General features: G+C 38.9%; 1 protein-coding gene and 1 pseudogene across 1 annotated transcript in view; both read left to right on the plus strand.

Moving 5' to 3' along the window:
• TRPM1 (transient receptor potential cation channel subfamily M member 1) overlaps positions 1-23,871 on the plus strand; it is a 123,496-nt gene that overhangs the window by 77,074 nt on the left and 22,551 nt on the right. The window contains exons 19-28 of the mRNA XM_072784708.1: positions 1,411-1,703; positions 4,435-4,663; positions 12,286-12,408; positions 12,607-12,738; positions 14,982-15,110; positions 17,196-17,447; positions 18,796-18,970; positions 20,553-20,573; positions 21,342-21,486; positions 23,162-23,364. Of these exons, the coding sequence (XP_072640809.1) occupies positions 1,411-1,703; positions 4,435-4,663; positions 12,286-12,408; positions 12,607-12,738; positions 14,982-15,110; positions 17,196-17,447; positions 18,796-18,970; positions 20,553-20,573; positions 21,342-21,486; positions 23,162-23,364 (1,702 nt within the window). The remainder of the gene's footprint in view (positions 1-1,410; positions 1,704-4,434; positions 4,664-12,285; positions 12,409-12,606; positions 12,739-14,981; positions 15,111-17,195; positions 17,448-18,795; positions 18,971-20,552; positions 20,574-21,341; positions 21,487-23,161; positions 23,365-23,871) is intronic.
• On the plus strand, positions 22,806-22,978 carry LOC140624041 (U4 spliceosomal RNA; annotated as a pseudogene).

The raw sequence follows: 23,871 nt of genomic DNA on the forward strand, positions 1-23,871 counted from the left end.
CATTTTCCTATTAATCTCTGGTTCACATATATCTGGCAAATGAGTGTTGATATTGGGAGACTTCCCTGAGGAAATAAACTTTACCTGCCTCTCCCATGGTGCTGTTTGTATTTTAGTGTATTCTTTGTTTCAGTTTTGCAGCATGTCCTCAGGGTTTTATTTTATTTATTTATTCATGAGAGACATAGGGAGAGGCAGAGACATAGGCAGACAAAGAAGCAGGCTCCCTGCGAGAAGCCCAATGCAGGACTCAATCCCAGGACCCCAGGATCATTCCCTGAGCCAAAGGCAGACACTCAACCACTGAGCCACCCAGGCTTCCAAGGGTTTTAAAATATTTATTACTGAAGTATAGTTGACATACAGCGTTATATTAGTTTCGGGTGTACGGCTGATTCAACAATTCTATACATTACTCAATGCTCACCCTGACAAGTGTCATCACCATCAGTCACCATACAGCGTTATTACAACATTATTGCCTATATTCCCTATGCTGTAGTTTTCATCTCTAAGACTTGTTTATTTTATAACTAGAAGTCTGTACCTCTGAATCCCCTTCACTTATTTCACCCATCCCTACATACCCTCCCCTCTGGCAGCCACCAGTTTTTTCTCTGTACATAAGTCTGGGATTTTTGCTTGTCAGCTTATTTATTTGTTTCGTTTTCTAGATTCCACACATAAGTGAAAATCATGTAGTATCTTTCTCTTTCTAACTTATTTTACTTATCATAATATCCTCTACATCCATCCATGTTGTTGCAAATGACAAGATCTTATTCTTTCTTACGGCTGAGTAATATTCCATTGTGTATAAATACCACATCTTCATTCATTCATCTGTCGATGGACACGTGTTGCTTTCACATCTTAGCTATTGTAAATAATACTGCAATAAACATAGGGGTATATGTATCTTTTCAAATTAGTGTTTTTGTTTTCTTTGAGTAAATGGTCAGCAGTGGAATTACTGGATCATAGGGTAGTTCTATTTTTAATATTTTGAGGAACCTCCATATGGTTTTCCACAGTGACTGCACCAGCTTGCATTTCCACCAACAGTGTATGAGGGTGCCTTTTCCTCCACATCCCCATGTATACTTGTTATTTGTATTCCCTCAGTTTTTAAAGGCTTGTGAAAAAAAAACCTGCCAACCCAGGAGTATAAACTCATCAAACAGTAGTATGCTATTTCTGTCAATTTGGGTTTAGATGGTTTACTTATTATAATAAACATGTGCTTCTATTCACAAGAATCAATATACTGAGTGAGAACTGCAGATATATTTACAAAATCTCTTTATTACTGCTGACGAAGGGTTTTCCTTTTTTTTTTTTTGGTAGTCATGAAATCCTTTGTTGTGCACTTATAGCAGAACCATGAAAAATGTGTTTGCCTCCCCTCAGGATGATGAGCCTCCAGCCAAAGGGAAGAAGAAGAAAAAGAAGAAAAAGGAGGAAGAGATTGACATTGATGTAGATGACCCTGCTGTGAGTCGGTTCCAGTATCCCTTCCATGAGCTGATGGTGTGGGCTGTGCTGATGAAGCGCCAGAAAATGGCAGTCTTCCTCTGGCAGCGAGGAGAGGAAAGCATGGCCAAAGCACTGGTGGCCTGTAAGCTCTACAAGTCCATGGCCCATGAATCCTCCGAGAGTGAGCTGGTGGATGATATCTCCCAGGATTTGGACAACAACTCAAAGTTAGTGTCTCAAGGGAACTTAAGAACCAGGAGAAATTACTGTCCTGAGTACTTGCCCTTTTGGGGGAGGGTGGCAAATGTATTTCTCACTTAAGTACAATTATGTTTATTTTTTAAATAATCTTTTTTTTAAAGAGTTATTTATTTATTCACAAGAGAGAGAGAGAGAGGCAGAGACAGAAGGCAGAGGGAGAAGCAGGTTCCTCACAGAGAGCCCAATGCAGGACTCTATCCCAGGACCCAAGGATCATGACCTGAGCCACCCAGGCTTCCCAGTACAATTATGTTTAAAGCTTGTTCATAAATCACTTTGTCCATTATGTCAATATTTTTTCTCCTGTCTCTCTGAGGTATTTCTATACTGTCATTGTTTTTATTGCCCTCTCATTGAGCTATTGAAACATAATTCTAATGCAAAGACAGTAAAATGGATTTCCATACAGAAATACACAAAAGAGAACAACTCTCATAAATGTGTCCCTGAACATGAATTTCCCAAGTGCTCCTCCATTTTCCTCCCGTTTAGCTGGGACAGGACAGCTAGAGGGGCCAGTTAGGCTCTGATAACTCCCAAGTTAAACTGTGGCTAACTAGTTTCTCCTTTGGGCAAGTCTTGTTAAGAAGATCAGAGTACTCTGACATATTTCAGGATGCTTCCTTTTCTCCTCCTTGTGTTGACACATAAGGAGATTTTTCTCTCATCTTGGGAGAGATGAGAACTTGGGAACTCTCATGGGAACTTGTGGAGCTCTTGGTGGTAAAGCTCACAAAAGTGTGAGCACACTTCCCTAAGACTGGGCGCCCCTGGAGTTATTAAGTCTCAGATGTGTGCTCACAGAGCCTCCAACAATTTATCAATTATAGTTTGGGTTTTACTACCCCCTCTGCTCTGGTTCTAGAGGTTTGTGCTCTAGTAAGTCATGAGTCTCTGTATCCACCTGTCTGTCTCTGCAATTTTGGGAGAAGTTGGCCCTGTGACCTCAATTCTCTGATGAATTTAGAAGATTTATCAATTTTTCAGTTTGTCCAACCTTTCACTTATTGTTAGGACAAGTGGTCACTTCCAAGCCCCTTACATGCAGAACTCAAACCCAGAAGTCCCAATACAACTTTATACGCCCATAAACTTGAGGCCTGTACAATCAACTCTGCCAACATCTAACATCTTTGTTTTCTGAGACACACTGCTCTTATTTTGGACTCAATGATTTCCAAAGTCACTAGCTGATTTCTAAACATCAGGAATTCGAGGCTATCTAAAAAATAAGGAAGTATTCTCCTAATTCAGTGGGTTGCTCAGCAATATCCTTCTGCTTCTTGGAAGATTATCATGGTGCTACGTCACCGCACAGCCTATAGAACCTGAGGCCTGAAAGCATTGCTCTTGAGAGAACAGAGAATGCCATTCCTCCCTTCTATATCCTTCAGCTCATCATTGGACTAAAACTTTACAAAAAATGAAACAAAAACATGAAGGGTGATCACCATGGGACTTTATCTTAACCACATTCCATGAAAATGTTGAAGGAACAGAGCATGTTTATGACTGTTATTGAATATTTGAATGAGGGTCATGTAGAAAATGGAATAAATTTTATGTTTACAGGGGCAACTGGGTGCCTCAGTTGATTAAATGTCTGCCTTCAGTTCAGGTCACCATCTCAGGGTCCTGGGATCAAGCCCTGCACTGGGCTCTCTGCTCAGCAGGAAGTCGGCTTCTTCCTCTGTGTTCTTTCTCTCTCTCTCTCTCTGACTTAATCTCTCTCAAGTAAATATTTTTTAAAATATTTTTTAAAAATATTATGTCTACAATTCAACTTATGTCATCCTCTCCTCCTCCAACTTGGCTCACATTACTTTCCCATCCTCCACCTCCATTGACTAGAACTTCACTGCTCTATGCCCCATGACAGCTAGAACCTGTCTCTTTCATAGCATTGACAGTGTTGAATTCTCTTGTAACCAGCATGTCATTGAAATATTGCACACATGCTGAGAAGGCATACATACAAATGTATGTGTTCACATACCAGTATATGACTAGCACCTAGATCAAGAAACAGGAACTTACTCAGACCTGCCAGCCTTCCTGGTGTCCCCTTTCAATGTCCATCTGTACCCTCCACAAAGGGTAGTTACTATTCTGACTTCCATTGCCACAGAGGCTTTGCTGTCCTTTCTGTCTGTATCCCTGTTCCATGAATACTCAAGGGAAAGAAATTGTCTTCTCATCTTTGTGTCCCTGGGGCCTGAGGGGCAGATGTCCCTGGGGCCTGAGGGGCAGTCCAATACGAACTCCATCTGAGGGGCACTTGGGTGGGTCAGTGGTTGAGTGTCTGTCTTTGGCTCAGGTCATGATCCCAGGGTCCAGGGATCAAGTTCCGCATCAGGCTCCCTATGCGGAGCCTGCTTCTCCCTCTGCCTATGTCTCTGCCTCTGTGTGTGTGTGTCTCTCATGAATAAATAAATAAAATCTTTTTTTAGTTTTTAAAATTAAAAAAAAGCTCCATTTGCAGCAAGAACAGTCAGTAGCCCAATATGACCAAGCACAGAGTTCTGGTCCCAAGCTATTCCGCTCTGGCAACATACCCCATGAGCCTCCTGACTGCAGAGGATTGGAAATCAAGCATTCTCTGTCCTGTGGCTCCATGATGTCCCTGTCAACATGTCTCTCTAACAAAGAGCATGTGACATTGCAGCTTCAGTTCTGATCTCATATCTTTCCCTCCAGAGACTTTGGCCAGCTTGCCGTGGAGTTGTTAGATCAGTCCTATAAGCATGATGAGCAGATTGCCATGAAACTGCTGACTTATGAGCTGAAGAATTGGAGCAACTCCACATGCCTCAAGCTGGCGGTGGCCGCCAAGCACCGGGACTTCATCGCTCACACCTGCAGCCAGATGCTGCTGACTGACATGTGGATGGGAAGGCTGAGAATGAGGAAAAACCCCGGCCTAAAAGTACGTATGACTTGTGGTTATATCAGTAACAAGTGACACCTGTGAGCTCTTAACGCTGCACCCTGCTTAGCTGGGCACTTCCTGGGGATTATTTCATTTATTCCTCAGAACAACCCCACCAGGCAGATGTTTGTCTTTGAGATGAAAACCTGACATTTCAATATTAAGTAACTTACCTAGTAAAGCGTGGTAAAGCATGGGTCCAGGATCTGAACCCAAGTGGTCTAATGCCCAAACTAACCACAATCCCTGGCTTACAGAGCTTGGAGTCCACCTTAACTAACCTCAAACCCCTGGACAGGCCATCTACCTGCCATTGAAGCAGGCATCTGAACTCTGTTTCTACAGATCCCCTTACAACTCTAAAGTTATGTGATGTTATTTTAATTGGCAATGTTTTCACTACATAGGGTTTCTAAGAGAATATAAAATTATGAAAGGGTTTGCAAAGGATGTAGTGGGTAGAAAAGTGTATTTTGATCAAATCCTAGCTCTGCTGTTTACTATTAATGACTAGGTTACCTTTTTTTTTTTTTCTTTTAAGTTGGCTCCACACCCAGCGCGGATCCCAGTGCAGGGCTTGAACTCACAACGCTGAGAGCAAGATCTGAGCTGAGATCAAGAGTTGGACATCTAACCAACTGAGCCACCCAAGTGCCCCAACTATTAGGTTATCTTTAGATAACCCAGTCCCTAATGGCAATATTATGCCAATCTCATGAGATAGCCATGAGTATAAAGAAAAGACATTGTATGTTATACTGTGTAGTGTGGTTCTGTCAAATAGAAGGCAATCCATGTCTTAAAAAGTATGAAGGTTATGCTTTATTCCTGTATGAAAAATGAGCAGCACGATTAAGTCAGTCAGATTAAATGGGTATAAGGAGTCATTGAGATCCAAGAAGAAAGTGCTCAAGAAGAACAGAAATGACTCCAAAAATGGAGGTACTAAGAAGCTACAAGTATCAGAGATATAGGTTAAGGAAGAAAACAAGAACAATTTCCTAATAAGAAAATCCTTCAAGAGAATGTACAAGGGGAATCCAATCTCAGGAAAAAAAATATATACACCAATAGTTAAGTTTCAGTTATGATTAAAATTAAAATTTGGAATGATTCTGAATGGCTGATAGAGTGTAAAAAAGACCATTTGACCTCTGATTCCAAGAACATGATCCTTTAGTGCTGCCAGAATTCTGTATTAAAATTGCTATATAGCCATGCAATACACAATATTTATATATTAATAAAAGTGGAAATGCTTGTTCTTGGTTTTCAGCTTTTAGAGTAGGCCCATAGACAAAGCACTGAAGACTCAAATAGAATTCCTAAACAATTCAAATGCCACCAAGTATGAAAACTCAAAAGCAAAGGCACAGCAGGGAAAAATTGGGTGGTGAAAGGCAGAAGGGAGGGCAGTAAGAAGGATAATATCCCATATTATAAAGTGGGAAATTGAGACTATCAAATGTTGTTGACACAAAAGATAAAGATTTCAGCTTATGATGTAAAGTTACAAAGGCAACTTTTTGGGAACTGAAAATATTCATGTTGCTATTAAAGGTGGAACAGAGGAATAGGATGAAAAGGTCAAATCTTGTCTAAAATCATAGGATGTCAATAGGTCATACTTACATTAACAAAGAAATAGCAGTATAAGATATCACTCAGGTTGTTCAAAATGTGAAGTTATCATTAAGAACTAAAATCAGAAATAGTAGGATGCCTGGGTGGCTCAGTGGTTGAGCATCTGCCTTCAGCTCAGGGTATGATCCCAGCCTCCTGGGATCAAGTCCCACATCAGGCCCCTTGCATGGAGCCTGCTTCTCCCTCTGCCTATGTCTCTGCCTCTCTCTCTTTCTCTCTCTGTGACTATCATAAATAAATAAAAATTAAAAAAAAATAAAATAAAAAAACAAAATCAGAAATAGTTCTAAGTTACTATGTCAAAATATAATTCAAAGATTTTTCTTGAAGATAAATGATTTGAAATTATATATTTAAAAAACACATTCAAAATCTGAGTATATCAAACTGGAACAACCAACATCAACACATATTTTTTTTAACACATATTTTTAAATTACTGGATTTTAGTGAAAAACAAAAAGCTCTCTGTACATCCAGGCAAGATACAACAGCAACAAAAGTGACTTATAAGGGAAAGAAAATTACCATCAGACTTTCAACAGCAATCATTTGTGTCAGGAAAAAAAAAAAAATAGGGTGTGTCATATAAAGATACTCCCAGAAGGAAAATGACAAGTCAGGATTTTATATCCAACAAAAGTGATTGTTAAATATAAAGGGTACACAAAAGTTCTTACCAACAGGCAAGAACCCCAGGAAATATTGTTCCTAGGAGCCCTTTCTGAAGACTATTAGAGAATGACCTTCCAAGAACCAAAATAACCAGAGAGACATCAGTATAAGGACTAATGAAAAGCCTCAGATATTTACTTACAGTGCTGAAACTAGGGAAGGGTTAAGACGGAGAGACCATAGTATGTAATGGCTATGTGTTCTAATAATATAGATATAATATAACCATTTTAAAAGGGAAGAGAGAATCAGAGCACCTATGCAAAAAAAAAAAAAAAGGAAATGTTTCCAGCAATCATGATTGATAGTAGTAGTATTAACAGTGTTATTCTGAAACTATAAAGTTAAAGCAACTGAGTAACAAGGGATATTTTAATTCTATAATCAGATCAGTCCTTGAGAACTAGGACTCAGTGTGAAACAAAAGGAAACACAGCTATAGTCTAGAAAGGTCAGAGTAGAAACCCTGTAGCACTTATTGGAAGCATCAATATGAACTCATTCCTTCTCTGACCCATGAAAAGCCTAGATACAATGACCTACCTAAAAGCCATAAACATCTCCAATATCATTTCCCACTAACTGGAGCCAGAATTTCTTAGTGATGTGGTCCTTTCCAGATCCAGCAAGAAATGTACAAGATAAGCCTAGAACATCTTGACACACCAGAAGGCAAAGAAGCTATCAAAGACCAGTAGGGTAAGAACCGGAAGACCAGAAGTTTCCACTGGCCAAAGATGGGACAATTTGACTTTTAGTAATATTAGTAACAGCAATAGATGGAAATACATTATACATGTTTAAATCCATGAGTTTATAATGATATTTTAATATCTTCAGTGGATAATAAGAAACCAATTCATTAGCTGAAAGATAGTTAAATAAGAATCAAGCATTCATCCTGCATTTTCTACAGGAACTCAACCATGAGTAACCACTGAGAAGATGAAGGGAAATGTGAGAGTGTTCATAGATTTATTCCAACTAAGAGATGAAAAATAAATGAGTTAGAACATCACCAACTCTCAACACCCAGTGAGTTAACAAATCTAATGAGCATCAGTGGCTGCAAACATCACCAAGCCCTTCCTGATGAAGGAACATACTGTCTACAGTCTCAGCAAGGAGCTTGAACCTGGGTCTGGTCAGGACTCTGCATCCAGCCACCAAGTGGACAAAGGAACACCTTGAATAGTATAAAAGTCATGTAATCCCCCAAATCCACTCCATAATCAACTCTACAGGTCCAAATCCTCGAGCTCTTCAGATAACCATCCGGAAAACATGCATACCAAAAAACAATTTAAAAACATACCAGAAAAAAAAATAAAAATAAAAACATACCAGAATTTGGGGGCACCTGGGTGGCTTAGTGGTTGAGCTCTGCCTTTGGCTCAGGAATGAGTTCCACATGGGGCTCCCCACATGGAGCCTGCTTCTCCCTTTGCTGGTGTCTCTGCCTCTCTGTGTGTGTCTCTCATGAATAAATAAATAAAATCTTTTTTAAAAATACCAGAATTTTAAAGGGCAAGATTAAATCATAGTGCCTGCCACAGCACTTTCCAATAGAAATAAAATGCAAGCCACCTGTCATTTTAAACTTTCTAGTTACAAAAAGTAAAACCTTTAATGGTTATAAAAAGCTTTGTTAAAATACATTGTAATTAGAGAGTATACTTATCATGATGAGCACTGAGGAATGTAAGGAAGTGTTGAGTCACTATATCATACACCTGAAAATAGTAACAGTATATGTTAACTATACCATAATTAAAATTAAAAATATAATAGGGACACTTGGGTGGCTCAGTGGTTCAGTGTCTGCCTTCGGCTCAGGGTATGATCCCAGGATCTGGGATTGAATCCCCCATCGGGCTCCGTGGAGGAGCCTGCTTCTCCCTCTGCCTGTGTCTCTACCTCTCTCTTTCTGTGTCTCTCATGAATAAATAAATAAATCTTTTTTAAAAATTAAAAATATAATAAATTAAAAAATGAAAGTATATTGTAAAAAGAAACAGTTGAAATTATTTTTAATATTTATTTAAATCAGTACATGCAAATACAAAATATTATCGTTTTGACATATCAATTGAAAAAATCATTAATGAGATAGTTAATATTCTGTTTTTGTACTAAGTCTTTGAAATCTGTTGGGTACTTTGCACTTACAAGTGCACATCCCCATTTAGACCAGCCACATTTCTAGTGCTCCATAGCAACATGTGGCTTGTAGCCCCCAAACTGGATAACCCACATCTAGGGATGCACAGTCAGGAGATAAAGCTATAAAAGAACAGAAAGAACTTTGTTCCTTTAAAGTGAGGATGGAGGATCCTTTTGGAGATGGATTTGTGATAGGGCAGGGTACGTGAAAGGGCTTCTACAGTGGCTGACACGAACCAATTTTATAATTTGCAAGGAATATGAGGATGCTCACTTTATAATGACTCATTAATCTTTGCCTTTGTGTGTGTGGTGTGTTTTGTATCTGCATTTTATTTTATGATAAAAAATATTTACAAGAGTTTGCCTTGGGGAACAGGATTGGAGAAGCAGAGAAATGAGCAGAGGTCCTCCTCTTTTTACTAGGAGTCCATCCAGCCCATTCAGATGTTCAACCACGTATCCATATTACTCTGACTTTTTAAATATTTTGTTTATTCATGAGAGACACAGAAAGAGGCAGAGACATAGGCAGATGGAGAAGCAGGCTCCCCACGAAGAGCCCAATGCAGGACTTGATCCTAGGACCCCAAGATCACAACCTGAGCCGAAGGGAGACGCTCAACCACTGAGCCACCCAGGTGCTCCCACTTTGATTTTTAAAATATGAATAAATCACAAATCATAAAATAAAATATGAGTAAATAAAATTCAGAAAAGAGACCCAAGAAAGTTGATTAAGTTGCAAACACTTTCCTTTTTTCACCTAATGCTTCTCTTAAATATTATGTATGCCAAGAGGTAGAAATATTTTTAAGCACCAAATTTCCTTCAAAGCATTTCTACACTTACAGCATAAAAATATACTTATTTTAAAGCAATAATTATTTGGATCATTCTTTTTTGTTTGTTCTTTTTAACCTAACTTTTTAAAGTAGGTAATATGCACATAGTTCAAAAATTAAAACAAGACTATTTAAAAGTGTAAATGACAATGTGTCCCTCCCACACCTGTCCCACATCTGCCCTGTTCCCACCCAGCAGCAACCACTGATAGTCATTCCTTGTGCGTCCTTCCATTTCTAAAGCTACTATGAGTGATCATCGTCTTTGTATTCTCTTTTTCACAAGAGCTGGCATACTCACTATTTAGTATCTTGCTTTTTCACCTAAACCAGGAGCTCTTTCCATATTATTATATAGGAAGTTCTCATTCTTTCCCAGCTGGATCACATTCCATTATTTCAGATTAATATTTAGCCAGTCCCCTCTGAGGCCATGGAGGTCACTCCTGTCTCGTGGTGTTATACCCAGTGGCAGAATGAATGTTCTTGGACACATATGGTGTCTCACGTATCTGTTAGATAGATGTCCAGAAGTGGAATTAGTGGCTCCATGGGGATATGTGCTTGCAATTTTGATAGGTTCGACCAGCCTCCCTCTGTGGGGATTGTTCAATTTGTACCTCCACCGACAATGTAGGAGAATGTCTGTTTTCCCACAGTCTCACCAACACAGGGGAGGAGTTAACTTTTGAATTTTTCCAATCTAGTGGTAAACTACAATATCTCTGTGTAGTAATTGCATTTATCTTATTGAGTAAGGGTGAGAACATTCTCCTCTCAGTACCAATGTCTCAGCTCACAGCCTTTGCTTATTTTTCTGCTGGATTGTTAGATTTTTTTTCTTCTCAATTTCTAGGAACTCTTTTCTAATTAGAAAGATTAGCCCTTTGCCTGTTACATGAGCTGCAAATATGTTTTCCTATGAGTTGTTTTTTACTTCGGTTAAGGCTTTTTTTTTTTTTTTTTCTGTACAGAAACTTCGTGCTTGTTTAAATTTCCAAATATAGTGATTTTTCTTTGATTGCTTATTTCATTTTGCTAATCTTAAAATTAAGGTATAATTACTTCTTGATTTGGGAGCATAATTAGAAAGGCCTTTCCCCAACCATCCTCTTCTGAAAAATTCTTATGTGATTCTTTTTAGTTATTTTACATTCTTCCCACACTACCACTACCTTTTTTCTCTTTCATGAAATCTTTATTTTTTTTTTAAGATTTTATTTATTTATTCATAGAGACACACAGAGAGAGAGAGAGAGGCAGAGACACAGGCAGAGGGAGAAGCAGGCTCCATGCAGGGAGCCCGACATGGGACTCGATCCTAGGTCTCCAGGATCATGCCCTGAGCTGCAGGCAGCGCCAAACCACTGCGCCACCGGGGCTGCCTTCTTTCATGAAATCTTTATATTTTTTTTCATGAAATTTTTAATCTTTAATTTATGCTGCTGTGAGATAGAATCCAACTTAATTGTGTTTTAGATGATCACCCATGATTTCTCAATACCACTTATTAAATAGTCCATCTTTATTCTTCCAATTTGAAGTGGTACCTTTACTTAATACTATTTTTCTATGTGTATTTGAATCTATTTCTGGACCTTCTATTCTATTCCTTTGTTTGGTCTATTCATGCACCTGAATTTTTTCATCATATAACTTTTTAAATATGGTAGAAATAGCCCCTTTGTGGTGTTCTTAATAATGGATCGCCGTGAGAGATTTTTCTCAGCACTGAACATTGGGAACAAATTTCCATATTGGAGATACACATCACAGCACTGATAAAAATGACAACAAAGTTTTCCACCCACGGGCCAGGGCATCCTTTTGTCTAGGTCAAGCCCAAATTACATTTGTCTTTTATCTTGATCCATACCTTCACATTTACATCTAAGTTATTTCCATATAAAATATTTTCTATTTACTTCCCTGAAGGTATTATTTATTTTATTTATTTATTCTCACTTTTATTATTATATTTTAAAAATTTACCTGCTTTGAAACTTAATGTAAGCCCTCTGCTTTTTAAGGATTCCACACAATACCACTTGCTGTCTATCTGAAATAATTTGGCACAAGTTCTTTTTCACAGTCTGCAACTCCACCAATGTATCAAACCAAATAAGCCACAGAACATCAGGACAGTGATAAACCTGTCATAGGACTGCTTAATTTATTGAGTAATGCTGAAGATCATAATTTTAAATTTTTACGTATACTAGGAAAATTTTCTAGGTTTGCCATAGCTTAAAAATCTAAAAATCTTAACAATTTTTTTCTCATTCTACATAGGTTATAATGGGGATTCTTCTTCCCCCTACCATCTTGTTTTTGGAGTTTCGCACATATGATGACTTCTCTTATCAGACATCCAAGGAGAATGAAGATGGTAAAGAGAAAGAAGAGGAGAATATGGTCAGTGCTACACTTGATCATAAAAGTATCAATTCACTCTCATTCTCAAAATTGTTGAGATTTCTCTTACCATGAGTTTAGAAACCACCATAATTGGGGAACTCTGTATAATTCTTTATTTTTAAAGAGACCTGTCTGTTAAATGTTATGTATTTCCCATTCAGCAACCTGCTTGACATGTGCCATTCTGTTTTCCAGGATGCAAATGCAGACGCTGGTTCAAGAAAGGGTGATGAGGAGAATGAGCACAAAAAGCAAAGAAGCATTCCCATTGGAATGAAAATCTGTGAATTCTATAACGCTCCCATTGTCAAGTTCTGGTTTTACACGGTAAGGCTTCCTCCTTAGCATTTGCTACATAGCATGTTTTGAGCACACAGAATTGTGAGACTTGAAAAACATGTCAAAGGCTTTTTAAAATGTTTAAAATAAAAAAAAATAAAATGTTTAAAATTCACAGAATTAAAATGAATTGTGAAAACAAAACCGGGACTCATTCAGATCTTCAGCTAAAATTGTATCTGCATATCTTGTCCTATATTTACACGCATGCAGGAATGTGGCCATCCTAGCCCCAAAAGCATCACTTTGTAAAGCAAAACAGTCCTGTTTGCTTAAGATGAAGGATTTTTTAATGCCTTCAGTAATAGAAACTTAGGGAAATACAGTTTTATTTTTAAGTGAACAAAGTGGACTCGTGGTTTAAAGAGCGAACTGACAAATGCCATTTTCTTCATAAAACCAGTGGGTTTACCAAAGGAGTGTAGTTGAACCCAGATCATAAGCTCCTAGAACAGAGAAGCAAATTAAGGCCTCTCCACTCTGAAATGCACACCAAACTGACAACTGCTTGGTTGTACATTTTCCTCCACATGCCTTTGGGGCCCACTGTTTTAACATCCCCAAGAGTGTGGTGCCAGCTATAACAAGAGTGGCCTCAGCCTTACACATGCATGCTATGACTTTTGTAGGTAAGCTCTGGTTGCAGGAGGGCCCAGCATGCACGTAGAGGCTCTCACAACCATTGCAATCTGGGGAGGGTGGGGCAAGACTACCCATGAAGTCCCAAGCACATATGCTATAGCCTATGCCAAGCAAGCCCTGTCATGTTGTTCCATTTGTGACTGACTAGGCAGGAGCAGCAATGGAAGGTGAGGAGACAGGTCCAAGGCTCTGGATGGGGCATTAGGCAGTGGGGCAGGCAGTAGGCAGAGGAAGGCTGCATGGGGACCCAGATCAACCATGGGCCTGGACACCCAACATTTTGGTAGCTACAACGGGTGATGCAGAGAAGCCACTGTTACCCACCTGCTCTAGTCAGAACCAGCTGAGCACCAGTGAGGCACCTGGCCTGCAGGAGAGCTCAGCACAGGGCAGAGTTAGGAAGCAGAGGAGCCCCAGAGTCACCCCACACCTCTGAATACTCTGAATGCTATCTCTGGCCTGTGGCAAGATGTTACACATTTTATAGCTTCCCAGGGGATTCTGATGCAGCCCAATTTTGAGAACTCTGGCTCTAATCCTACTGCAAGGAATACATCATGGATACAAGGGACTTTACCTATTTTACTGGTAAAACTTATACAATTTGGAGAGGTGGGGGTGAATCTTTTTTTTTTAAGATTTTATTTTTATTTATTCACAAGAAACACACACACAGAGAGAGAGGCAGAGACACAGGTAGAGGGAGAAACAGGCTCCATGCAGGGACCCCAATGTGGAACTTGATCCCGGGACTCCAGGATCACATCCTGGGCCAAAGGCAGGCTCTAAACCATTAAGCCACCCAGGTATCCCCTGAATCTTAAAAAGGACAACAACTGTTGAATCACAAATACACACTTGTTAGAATACCCCACTCCTACCCCCATTACTCCAGAAGAGCCTGGACCAGCGAGGGGCTCTGGAGGTTAAGATTCATCAGCTACACCGTAAATCAACTTTAAGCAATGAACTTCAGACCACCTCCCTCCACCCCATACATCACTCCCATATATCTCCAAACTCTGCATCTTTTCCTGCCACAAAGATAGGGAGCATGCTGTGGCCTCAGCAAACCATAGATATGTCATTCCTAATTGTGGGGACTCGGGACAGCTCTGTGGACCTCGACAGACAGCTCTCACCCCTCACCCCTTCTAACCTCCCACATTTATCAGCAGTGAAAAGATTCAAGAGGGAAATTTGAAAGGCAGGGAGAGTAAGTAATATTTTCCGATTTCAGGAATGTAGAAGACACATCAGTGAAATATTAAAAATTTCCTTATGTATCATCATTTTGTGCAGCTCCATAATTCCCCCATGAAGGTGATAGTAGCCACAAATAACGTCTTCCTTTAGAAAAAGAATGCCAGTGCCCATATCATCCTAAAGTATAAAATGCGTCCTGATCTGCTTCAGAATTTATCCACACTGGCGATGGAAACAGAAGGTTTCCTCTAAATGAGTCAGTCTAGTTGGGAGTGCAAACTTGTTTTAGAAGACCTGTCAACCTGAAAATAGGATTTCAAAAGTTTTTTTTCCCAGCACGTGTTATCTCCCCAAACACTGCTAATAGTTGTTCTGCCCCTCAGATATCGTACTTGGGCTACCTACTGCTCTTCAACTATGTCATCCTGGTGCGGATGGACCGCTGGCCCTGTCTCCAGGAGTGGATTGTCATCTCCTACATCCTGACCCTGGCATTGGAGAAAATACGAGAGGTGATTACCCCAAAGGTCCTTCCCGGGGCCACTGAATGCAAACTTTGATTCAGATATAGCTTCTTATTTGCAAAACACCTCATGCAAATCATGAGTGCTCTGGTAACTTTTTCTTTTGGGGTATGACAATACCAAGTGTATCCCATTCTCTTGCTTAAGATTTATATGTCTTCTGCTTCCAACTGAATTTGAATTTGCAAATCAAAACACAAGGCAAAAATCAATGGTATTTAGCAATAAAAACAGTCTCAGTGACTGTAAAAGCAATAGTAAATGCTGCCAGAGGTAAACCAATTACTACAACCGGGTACAGATTTTTGCTCTGTTTCCCTGGAACTGAAAGACATACAAGATGACTATTTACCTACAACTTAGGACTCAGATTCCACATCTCCCTGCCACCTGCAATGTGGAGTCTTCCTTCTTATTAAGGAAGGGCTCTCAGGAGGCTCTGAGAGGATGGCAGAGGAAATAGGGACATGTACTTTTCTATGAATTTTCATTCACTTTATTAGTTTGTGAAGGGCAAGCTATATCTAAGAAAAAATGAATCTGAACTAAAAAAGCATACAAAAGGGTTTCCACATGCTTCTTCCAACTGGTATAGAATCAGTACTACTATTTTGCCATCATTATTAGTCCTTTCACTGAATTGGAAAAAATATTACTGACAACTTCTTCCCAATAGAGTGAGTTCGATGCTGTCAGTCTAATGAGAATCTGAGAAACCAAAAAAGAAAAGTACCAAATTCAACATTTTATTTTAAGTTCTTATTTATTTATTCATAAGAGACACACAGAGAGAGGCAGAGACACATGCAGAGGGATAAGTAGGCTCCTTGCAAGGATCTCAATGAGATCATGCCCTGAGCCAAAGGCAGATACTCAACCACTGAGCCACCCAGGCACCCCAAAATCCAACATTTAAAATCCCATCTCCTTTGCTACTAGTCTTTCTTTTCTAGTTGGGCTTCATCAAACTCTGCAAATGTTACAACTGGAATTACCCCCAAGTAGCCTGCCATGCCATCCCTACTGCCACCATGATGCCGCTGAGCATCAGCCATTTGCTAAGATACTATTCTTTATTCTAGGAGCTCATCTTCCAGGCTATAGTGTACACGGGTTGTTAAACTAGTGAATCCCTTCTGTGCTGGCCAAAAAATAGCCACCACCCCATCCCAGTCATGGGGTCCCCAGGGCCCCAGTCTCCATAACTGAAGGGGTACACCATGGTACAGCAGCCCCCCACCCTACTGCACACCATAGCCACATCCATGGGGCTCACTCTCTCTATGTATCTTTGCATGCTGTTTGTTAAGTAGTTTCAATTTTACCCTGAGGAAGTAGTGATTTTTATCAGTGGTGACTTTTTTTTAGAGATTTATTTGAGAGAGAGAGCATGCACAAGAGGTCAGGGGGAAAGGCAGAATGAGGGGCAGAGAGAATGTCAAGCAGACTCTCCACTAATGGCAGGGTCTCTCCATCTCACGACCCAGAGATCATGACCTGAGCCAAAGCCAAGAGTCAGATGCTTAACTGACTGAGCCATCCAGGAACTCCCAATCAATGGCGATTTTTAAAGGGTAATATCTCAAGTAGGAGAAAATATTTTACTTTCCCCTGACTTCTCACATCTAAGTTGCAAAGGAATTGTGGCAAAAAAAACATCTCCTAGCCCAATCTGCCTTCTCCATCAGGTGGATTACCCTTTGTAGACCACACGGGTGTGTCTCTGCTCTAGGCTTTTCTTCCTGGACTAACTCTGGAACGTGGGCTGACGGGCACATATCCAGAGAATTAAAAAGAAATCAAGAGGCAGCTGCTTTTATTTCACCCAGAAAGACATGATTTAGAAGGCATTTCCTGAGAATTTGTGAAACACTGCATCTAGGAATATAGAAGATTCCATGGAATTTCCCTTTCAAGATATCTTTCTCTGCCTGAGAAGATTAGTGTTTAAAGGTCTTAAGCAGGAAATGGGACCAGATGCCCTGGAATGTTCCACCAGTCCTATCTTTCCAAGATTCTAAGAGGCTTCCAATACAGCACTCCCTGTTATTGTTCTTTGGCATTTGTTTTCAGATCCTCATGTCAGAACCAGGCAAACTCAGCCAGAAAATAAAAGTTTGGCTTCAGGAGTACTGGAACATCACGGATCTTGTAGCCATTTCCATGTTCATGATTGGAGCAATCCTCCGCCTACAGAAGCAGCCATACATGGGCTATGGCCGAGTGATCTACTGTGTGGATATCATCTTCTGGTATATCCGAGTCCTGGACATTTTTGGTGTCAACAAATATCTGGGGCCCTATGTGATGATGATTGGAAAGATGGTTAGTACTTACACCCCTTTAGGAGCTAGAGACATTGTGGTTGTGGTTAGGACCTGAGACCAGGCCTTGGGTGTGGCTTTATTAGACTTCATTTGGTCTTTCCTTTGTAGTTGGTTTCTTACAGGAAATGTTTTTGCTTTAAGATACATAGTTCTTGGGCGCCTGCGTGGCTCAGTCGGTTAAGTGTCAGCCTTTGGTTCAGGGCATGATCTCAGGGTCCTGGGATCAAGCCCCACTGCAGACTCCCTGCTCTATGGGGAGCCTGCTTCTCCCCTTCCCTCTGCCTGCTGCTCCCCTTGCTTGTGCTCTCTCTGTCAAATAAATAAATAAAAATTTTAAAAACGATACATAGTTCTCCTACATGTTAATACAGTATATACTACTACTATATACTACTTCTATTCTATCCTATACATATATATATACATATACACACAGTATATACTACTTTATCTACAAAGAGAGATGCACTGTATATATGTACATTAATACTGTGTCTATATATTTATATATAATCTGTAGTTAACATGTAGTAAAAGCCAGAAACAAATGGGGCCCAGGGTCACTCCCCCACTCCTATTCCAGAGAGTCTTCTGCCCATGTACTCTGGCCTGGAATAGACAAAGGCAATTCATGTGATTAGGCCAAGACAAATCCATGGCAACATTTCTTCCAGAATAAATCATACAATATGAAACAAAAAAATGAGCTAGCAGGTAATCTTTACATCACCTAAAATAGCTTCAGTGTTAGGACTGGTCCTGGAAGAAAGGAAGTTATCTTAAGTTACAAATTACTCTTTATAGCATGAGCAGCTTTGAGTGAAGGGATATATGATTTAGCCTATCTTGACAAGGGCTCTCATCTTCAGGGATATCCAAAATTAGGAATTATACCAATTCTGTATCCACAGTAACCAGAGCATTACTCATTGTAACCACTCAACAGTTGTGTAATGAATGAATAAATATCATTCTGTACTCTCAATTCATCTTGTTCCTTTCTTATATATCTCCTTCTCTTTCTCTTCAGTTTCCCTTACAAATTCCCATGTTTCCCCCATAATTCTTCCCTTTCTCCATTTGCAGTTGTAGTTATGAGAGGAATATTTGTTTATGGGCAATAATAGAGGAGAAGAAAGAGTAAGAGCAAATGGGGGAGTCAATGTTCTAGAATAAGATGTATGCATTGCATGGCATATAAACACTAGAAGCCTGTGGATGGGATGGAGAGAAGGGAAAGAGGCTCTTTTCATCCTAATTAAACACTCATGAAGAGCAATATAATGAACCAGGCAAACCTGGCCCATGACTCAAGACGGTAAGAGACACATTTTCTCTTTACTCAGATGATTGACATGCTGTATTTTGTGGTCATTATGCTGGTTGTGCTGATGAGTTTTGGAGTAGCCCGTCAAGCCATTTTGCACCCAGATGAGGAGCCGTCTTGGAAACTGGCCCGAAACATCTTCTACATGCCCTACTGGATGATCTATGGAGAGGTGTTTGCAGACCAGATAGACCGTAAGAATAGAATTGATAGTAAGATTCTCTTCCCTGCTTCTGAGGCAGATGATCAGTTCCAAATTAATAGAAGAGCATGTGTTAATTTGGAGATAAATTATTTTTTATTCTGCTCTGAGCATAAAATTATTTTAAGAAGGAATAAATACAGAATATGAAATGTAGGTTTTTGAGACATCAGTCATTCCTTCTATTCTAAAAACCATTAACCAGAATTTTGAGAGTCTCATATCCCTTTAGCTGGACCTGGTGAATACCTTATCACATGAATGTAGTCCCAGTGCCAATATCCCAATATTTCTTCAACCTCTTTCTACCCTCAGACAGAGCTGGTAGTGTTATGAGTATAATGAGACAGAAGGCATGACAGGGTGACTGGTGCTTTGTGTCATCCTCTTCTTCAAGCTTCTTCTCCAAAGCTCATTTTCCACATGGCTATCAATCTCCTCTTCACTTATGGAGTTCAACTTATTATTATTATTATCAACAACATATCAACAATATCATCCAGATGTTAGCAGAGGAAATGAGCCATAATCCTGCATGGATTTCTGGGGGGCGTAGGCCCCAGCTCCTCCCCAGGCTGAGGCAGCAGGTCATGGTGTCTCCCGTGTTGTAGGAAGTGAAGCTTAAATGTTCTTATGCCTATTTCACCTGGCCAGTTAATGTATCACCAATAGATTGAGGCTCCTCAGACCTGTTTTTTGTATCCAGACCATACCTTCATTTGCATGTTGTGCTCTGTCACAAAGATACAGATACAAGAGCACATCTGCTATTTCTGGTGTTCTGCTTCTTGGGAGATGGTTTTGAACATCCTCCCCTTGTATGAAATGCAGGGTTTTCAGTACATCTTCTGCCACTGGGTTAGACTGATAACTAGTTCACACAATGCCTTCTATCTAGCTTTTATAACGTGATTCTGAACACATTATTATAACCAGTATCTCAAAGTCAATTATTGAATGTGTAGCTTGGTAAACTGGAACATAAAAATCTAATTTGGTTTCAAAAGAGTATTTACTTAGGTAAACATATGATCCAGACATAAATTATGATATTTTTTTATTATTTAATTGGGTAATGTGAAGATAAAGAGGCAAACTTGAGGCTATTCTCAGTAACATCATTAAATGCAGGTTTTTCATTCTTGATCTGGTTATTGCATAATAATTTTGCATTTATATGTGCTTATGAGGTATTTCAACTGGGATATAGAGACTGCCTGATTGGTTAACCAGTTGGTTAATATGATCATCTGCCAGTAGCCTCATATCTTTTTCACAGTATTTTTAATGTGTGAGCTTTTTATTGCTTATGACACATGGTAAAATCAATATTCATGAAATATATATGTATTCCCTAGAATTAATAATGTTTACAGTTTCTTCTAAATAGACCACTTTTTCCTGGCATGAATCTGTAATTCCCAAACTTGAATACTTTGCATATCTTGACACCAAAACCATTCTTGTGTTGTTAATCATTTGTTTTACTTTCTTCTCAACTGTTGTCTTGTTTTCTTCCCTCCCTTCCTGTCACAACTAAAAAAATAAAATCCTGCTTTCCAATCGCTATATAGTCTACGCCATGGAAATTAATCGTAAGTTTACACAGAATCAATGACTCTAGTCCATGAAATGTGTGTATTAATCAGTTTCTCCCTTAGCTAGGAGTTGGTTTTCAATACTTCTCTTACACTGGTTTTTAATACTTCTCTTGTTTTCTGATGTCAATGCTCTTTTAAACTATGAGTAAGTAAAAAAGTAGGTAGATTATAAATTCATGGAAGTTATTTCACTTATCACTGTTGGGGTCATTCTATTTTTTAGTTCAGGAAATAGGTCCTATAGGATCGAAGTGGCATTTTGAATGAGCAGAGAGAGAAAAGATGATTTTCCAAACATGACACCAAATCTGTTGATTAATGGATTTGAGAGTAGAGGGCATCCTTACCTCCTCCCTCATAACAAAATTATTTCCAAAGTTCATGTACAAGTGATACCAAGGAGACAACATGAGATGATGTTAAATAAATAATCAGAAGACATAATAACTTTCTAACAGATAACAGTAAAGAAAAAACATACAGATAGATTTATCTGCTTAGAAATGAAGGAAAAACTTCTGTATATGAAAAACATAAATGCAGAAATAGGAAAATGTTTATCAATATGACAAGTCAAGAATGACTATCTCTGAGTGTAGAAGTGAGTTTCTTATTTTCTTTGTACAAGTTTATAGTTTTCATTGCTTATGAAATCAGGGAAAAATCATATTAAAAAAGAAAAAGATCATGTAGTGGCATATGTAAGTTACTTACTCTATTCATTTTATGTAAAAATTACATAAAGATAAACTTTTGTTTCAGCTCCTTGTGGTGACAACCAGTATGATGAAGAAGGCAAGCGGCTCCCGCCCTGTATCCCGGGTGCCTGGCTCACACCTGCCATCATGGCGTGCTACCTACTGGTGGCCAACATCCTGCTTGTGAACTTGCTTATTGCAGTTTTCAAGTATGTGTCAAGTCTGATGACTGGGTGCCTATTATTTATTACATTACAAATTTCCAGTTTAATCTTGGAACACTCGTGTGACCATGGATTTACACAGAATTTCAGTAGAACTTTTAAATATGCAGAATTTTTGCAATCTCTTTAATTAAAACTTAAACTGGGTTTCATGTATTCATGAATCAAAAGTTGACACTTAAATACATTTAGAAATTTTTTGATGGTTCAATATCTTATTTTTTTATTGAAGTACAATTAACATAGTGTTGTATCAGTTTCAGGTGTACAAAACAATGGTTCATTAATTCTGTACATTACTCAGTGCTCATCAGGATGCAATTACTGTACTTTTAATCCCCTTTATCTATTTCACCCATTCCCCCACATAGCTCCCCTCTGGCAGCCACCAGTTTGTTCTCTGACTTTGGGGGGTTTTTTCTTCAAGGCTGTGGGGAGAAAAAAAGAGTCTGGGTTGGTTTTCTTTTTACTTTTCTCTCTTTTTTGTTTGTTTTGTTTCTTAAATTCCACATATGAATGAAACCATATGGTATTTGTCTTTCTGTTAAATACATTTAATCTCAGTTTGTGTTTTAACATTGTAACAGGTATTTTAATCTACTGAAAATATATCCTTAGATAAAAGTCTCCTGAGGTAGGGAAGATTTGATCAAGATGTGACTATAATTCATTACCAGAGGCACAGAAAGCAATGTGAATCTCATAAGTTGTGACAATTACTGTAATATTATATAAAATACTTTCCTTATCATTTACAGAATAGAAGATAAAATGGCCTAGGAAAGATATGGCTTAAATTATAAAATCAAGTCTCTTGTAAAACTTGCCCATTTTCGCATGATGTGTTGAGCCTATGACCATGCCTAATAAATGTTCCAAAAAATTGTATCTTCTAAGATGAAAAATATGAGGGAAAAATCCTTCATAGAAATATAGAATCTTGGGGCACCTGAATGGCTCAGTGATTAAGTGTCTTCCTTAGGCTCAGATCGTGATCCCGGGGTTCTGGGGTTGAGTCCTGCATTGGGCTCTCTGCAGGGAGCCTGCTTCTCCTTCTGCCTATGTCTCTGCCTCTCTCTCTCTCTTTCTCTTTCTCTTTCTCTGATTCTCATGAATTAAAAAAAAAAAAAAGAAGACAACAGAAATTCTGTCCATAAAAAGAAAGAAACAAAGAAATATAGAATCTTAGAGCTGACCAAGGCTTTGGAAAGAATCTGGTTCAAACTCTTGTTCAACTGTATTACAGATTTAAATATTTCAAAATACTTAGTTGGATAGCTCCTACCTTTAAAAATATGAAATAAAGCTTTGTGCAGTGACAGTATTGTAGCCAATGAGGTTTATCCGTGCGATTATTGCTAATTGAAAAATATGAAATAAAATTTTCCTGAGCATATGAGTCAGTAGACCACAGTATGGTGTTTCAAGAGAACAATATGTAGCAGCTTCAATACACTTAATTCTTACTTATATGAGGAAAATGTCCCTGTGTGTAGATAATCCACACTGACAGATAAACCAAAAGACAGGGTAATCTAATAATCAGAGGTGCTAAAAGGCCATTTCATTGTTTATTTTCATTTCCATGTGAGTAAATGATTGCCCTGGGAAATTTAAATGAAAAGTAAAATAACTAATTAAACATTTATTCTTTTTAAAGCAATACCTTCTTTGAAGTTAAGTCAATATCCAACCAGGTGTGGAAATTCCAGCGTTATCAGCTGATAATGACATTTCATGACCGGCCAGTCCTACCTCCACCGATGATCATTTTAAGCCACATCTATATAATCATTATGCGTCTTAGTGGTCGCTGTAGGAAAAAAAGAGAAGGGGATCAAGATGAGCAGGATCGTGGTCTAAGTACGTGCAGGATTCTTTCGTTTCTCTCTTGGGCAAATTTCAAGAGTGTTCCAACTGGACACCCTCATGGAAATCTCACTAAATTACTTAAATTGTGTGAAAACATAACACTCTAGTCCAACTGTTGTTCTTTGCAGGATGCTTCTCATTTTATGTTGATTTTATTCCAGTACTGTTAGTTTCTGAGTAATTAGTGTTACCGAAAGCCTGCTCATGATGAGATCAGAAACCGAGAGAGTTCTTGAAAATGACTCCTCCAAAACCGGGAAACTGAGTAGGGAAAAATTAGAGAGGAAGACAAGCCAAGATAGACTCCTAACACTGGGAAATAAACAAAGGGTTGCAGATGGGGAGGTGGGCTGGGGGAGGCAGTAACTGATTGAATGGTCATTAAGGAGGACACATGATGAGATGAGCACTGGATGTTATACTATATATTGGCAAATTGAATTTAAATATCTTTAAAAATATATTATTAAATATTTAAACTTAAAAAAATGACTCCTC

The sequence above is a fragment of the Canis lupus genome, chromosome 2 (genome assembly GCF_048164855.1).
Source record: "Canis lupus baileyi chromosome 2, mCanLup2.hap1, whole genome shotgun sequence".
Taxonomy (NCBI): domain Eukaryota; kingdom Metazoa; phylum Chordata; class Mammalia; order Carnivora; family Canidae; genus Canis; species Canis lupus.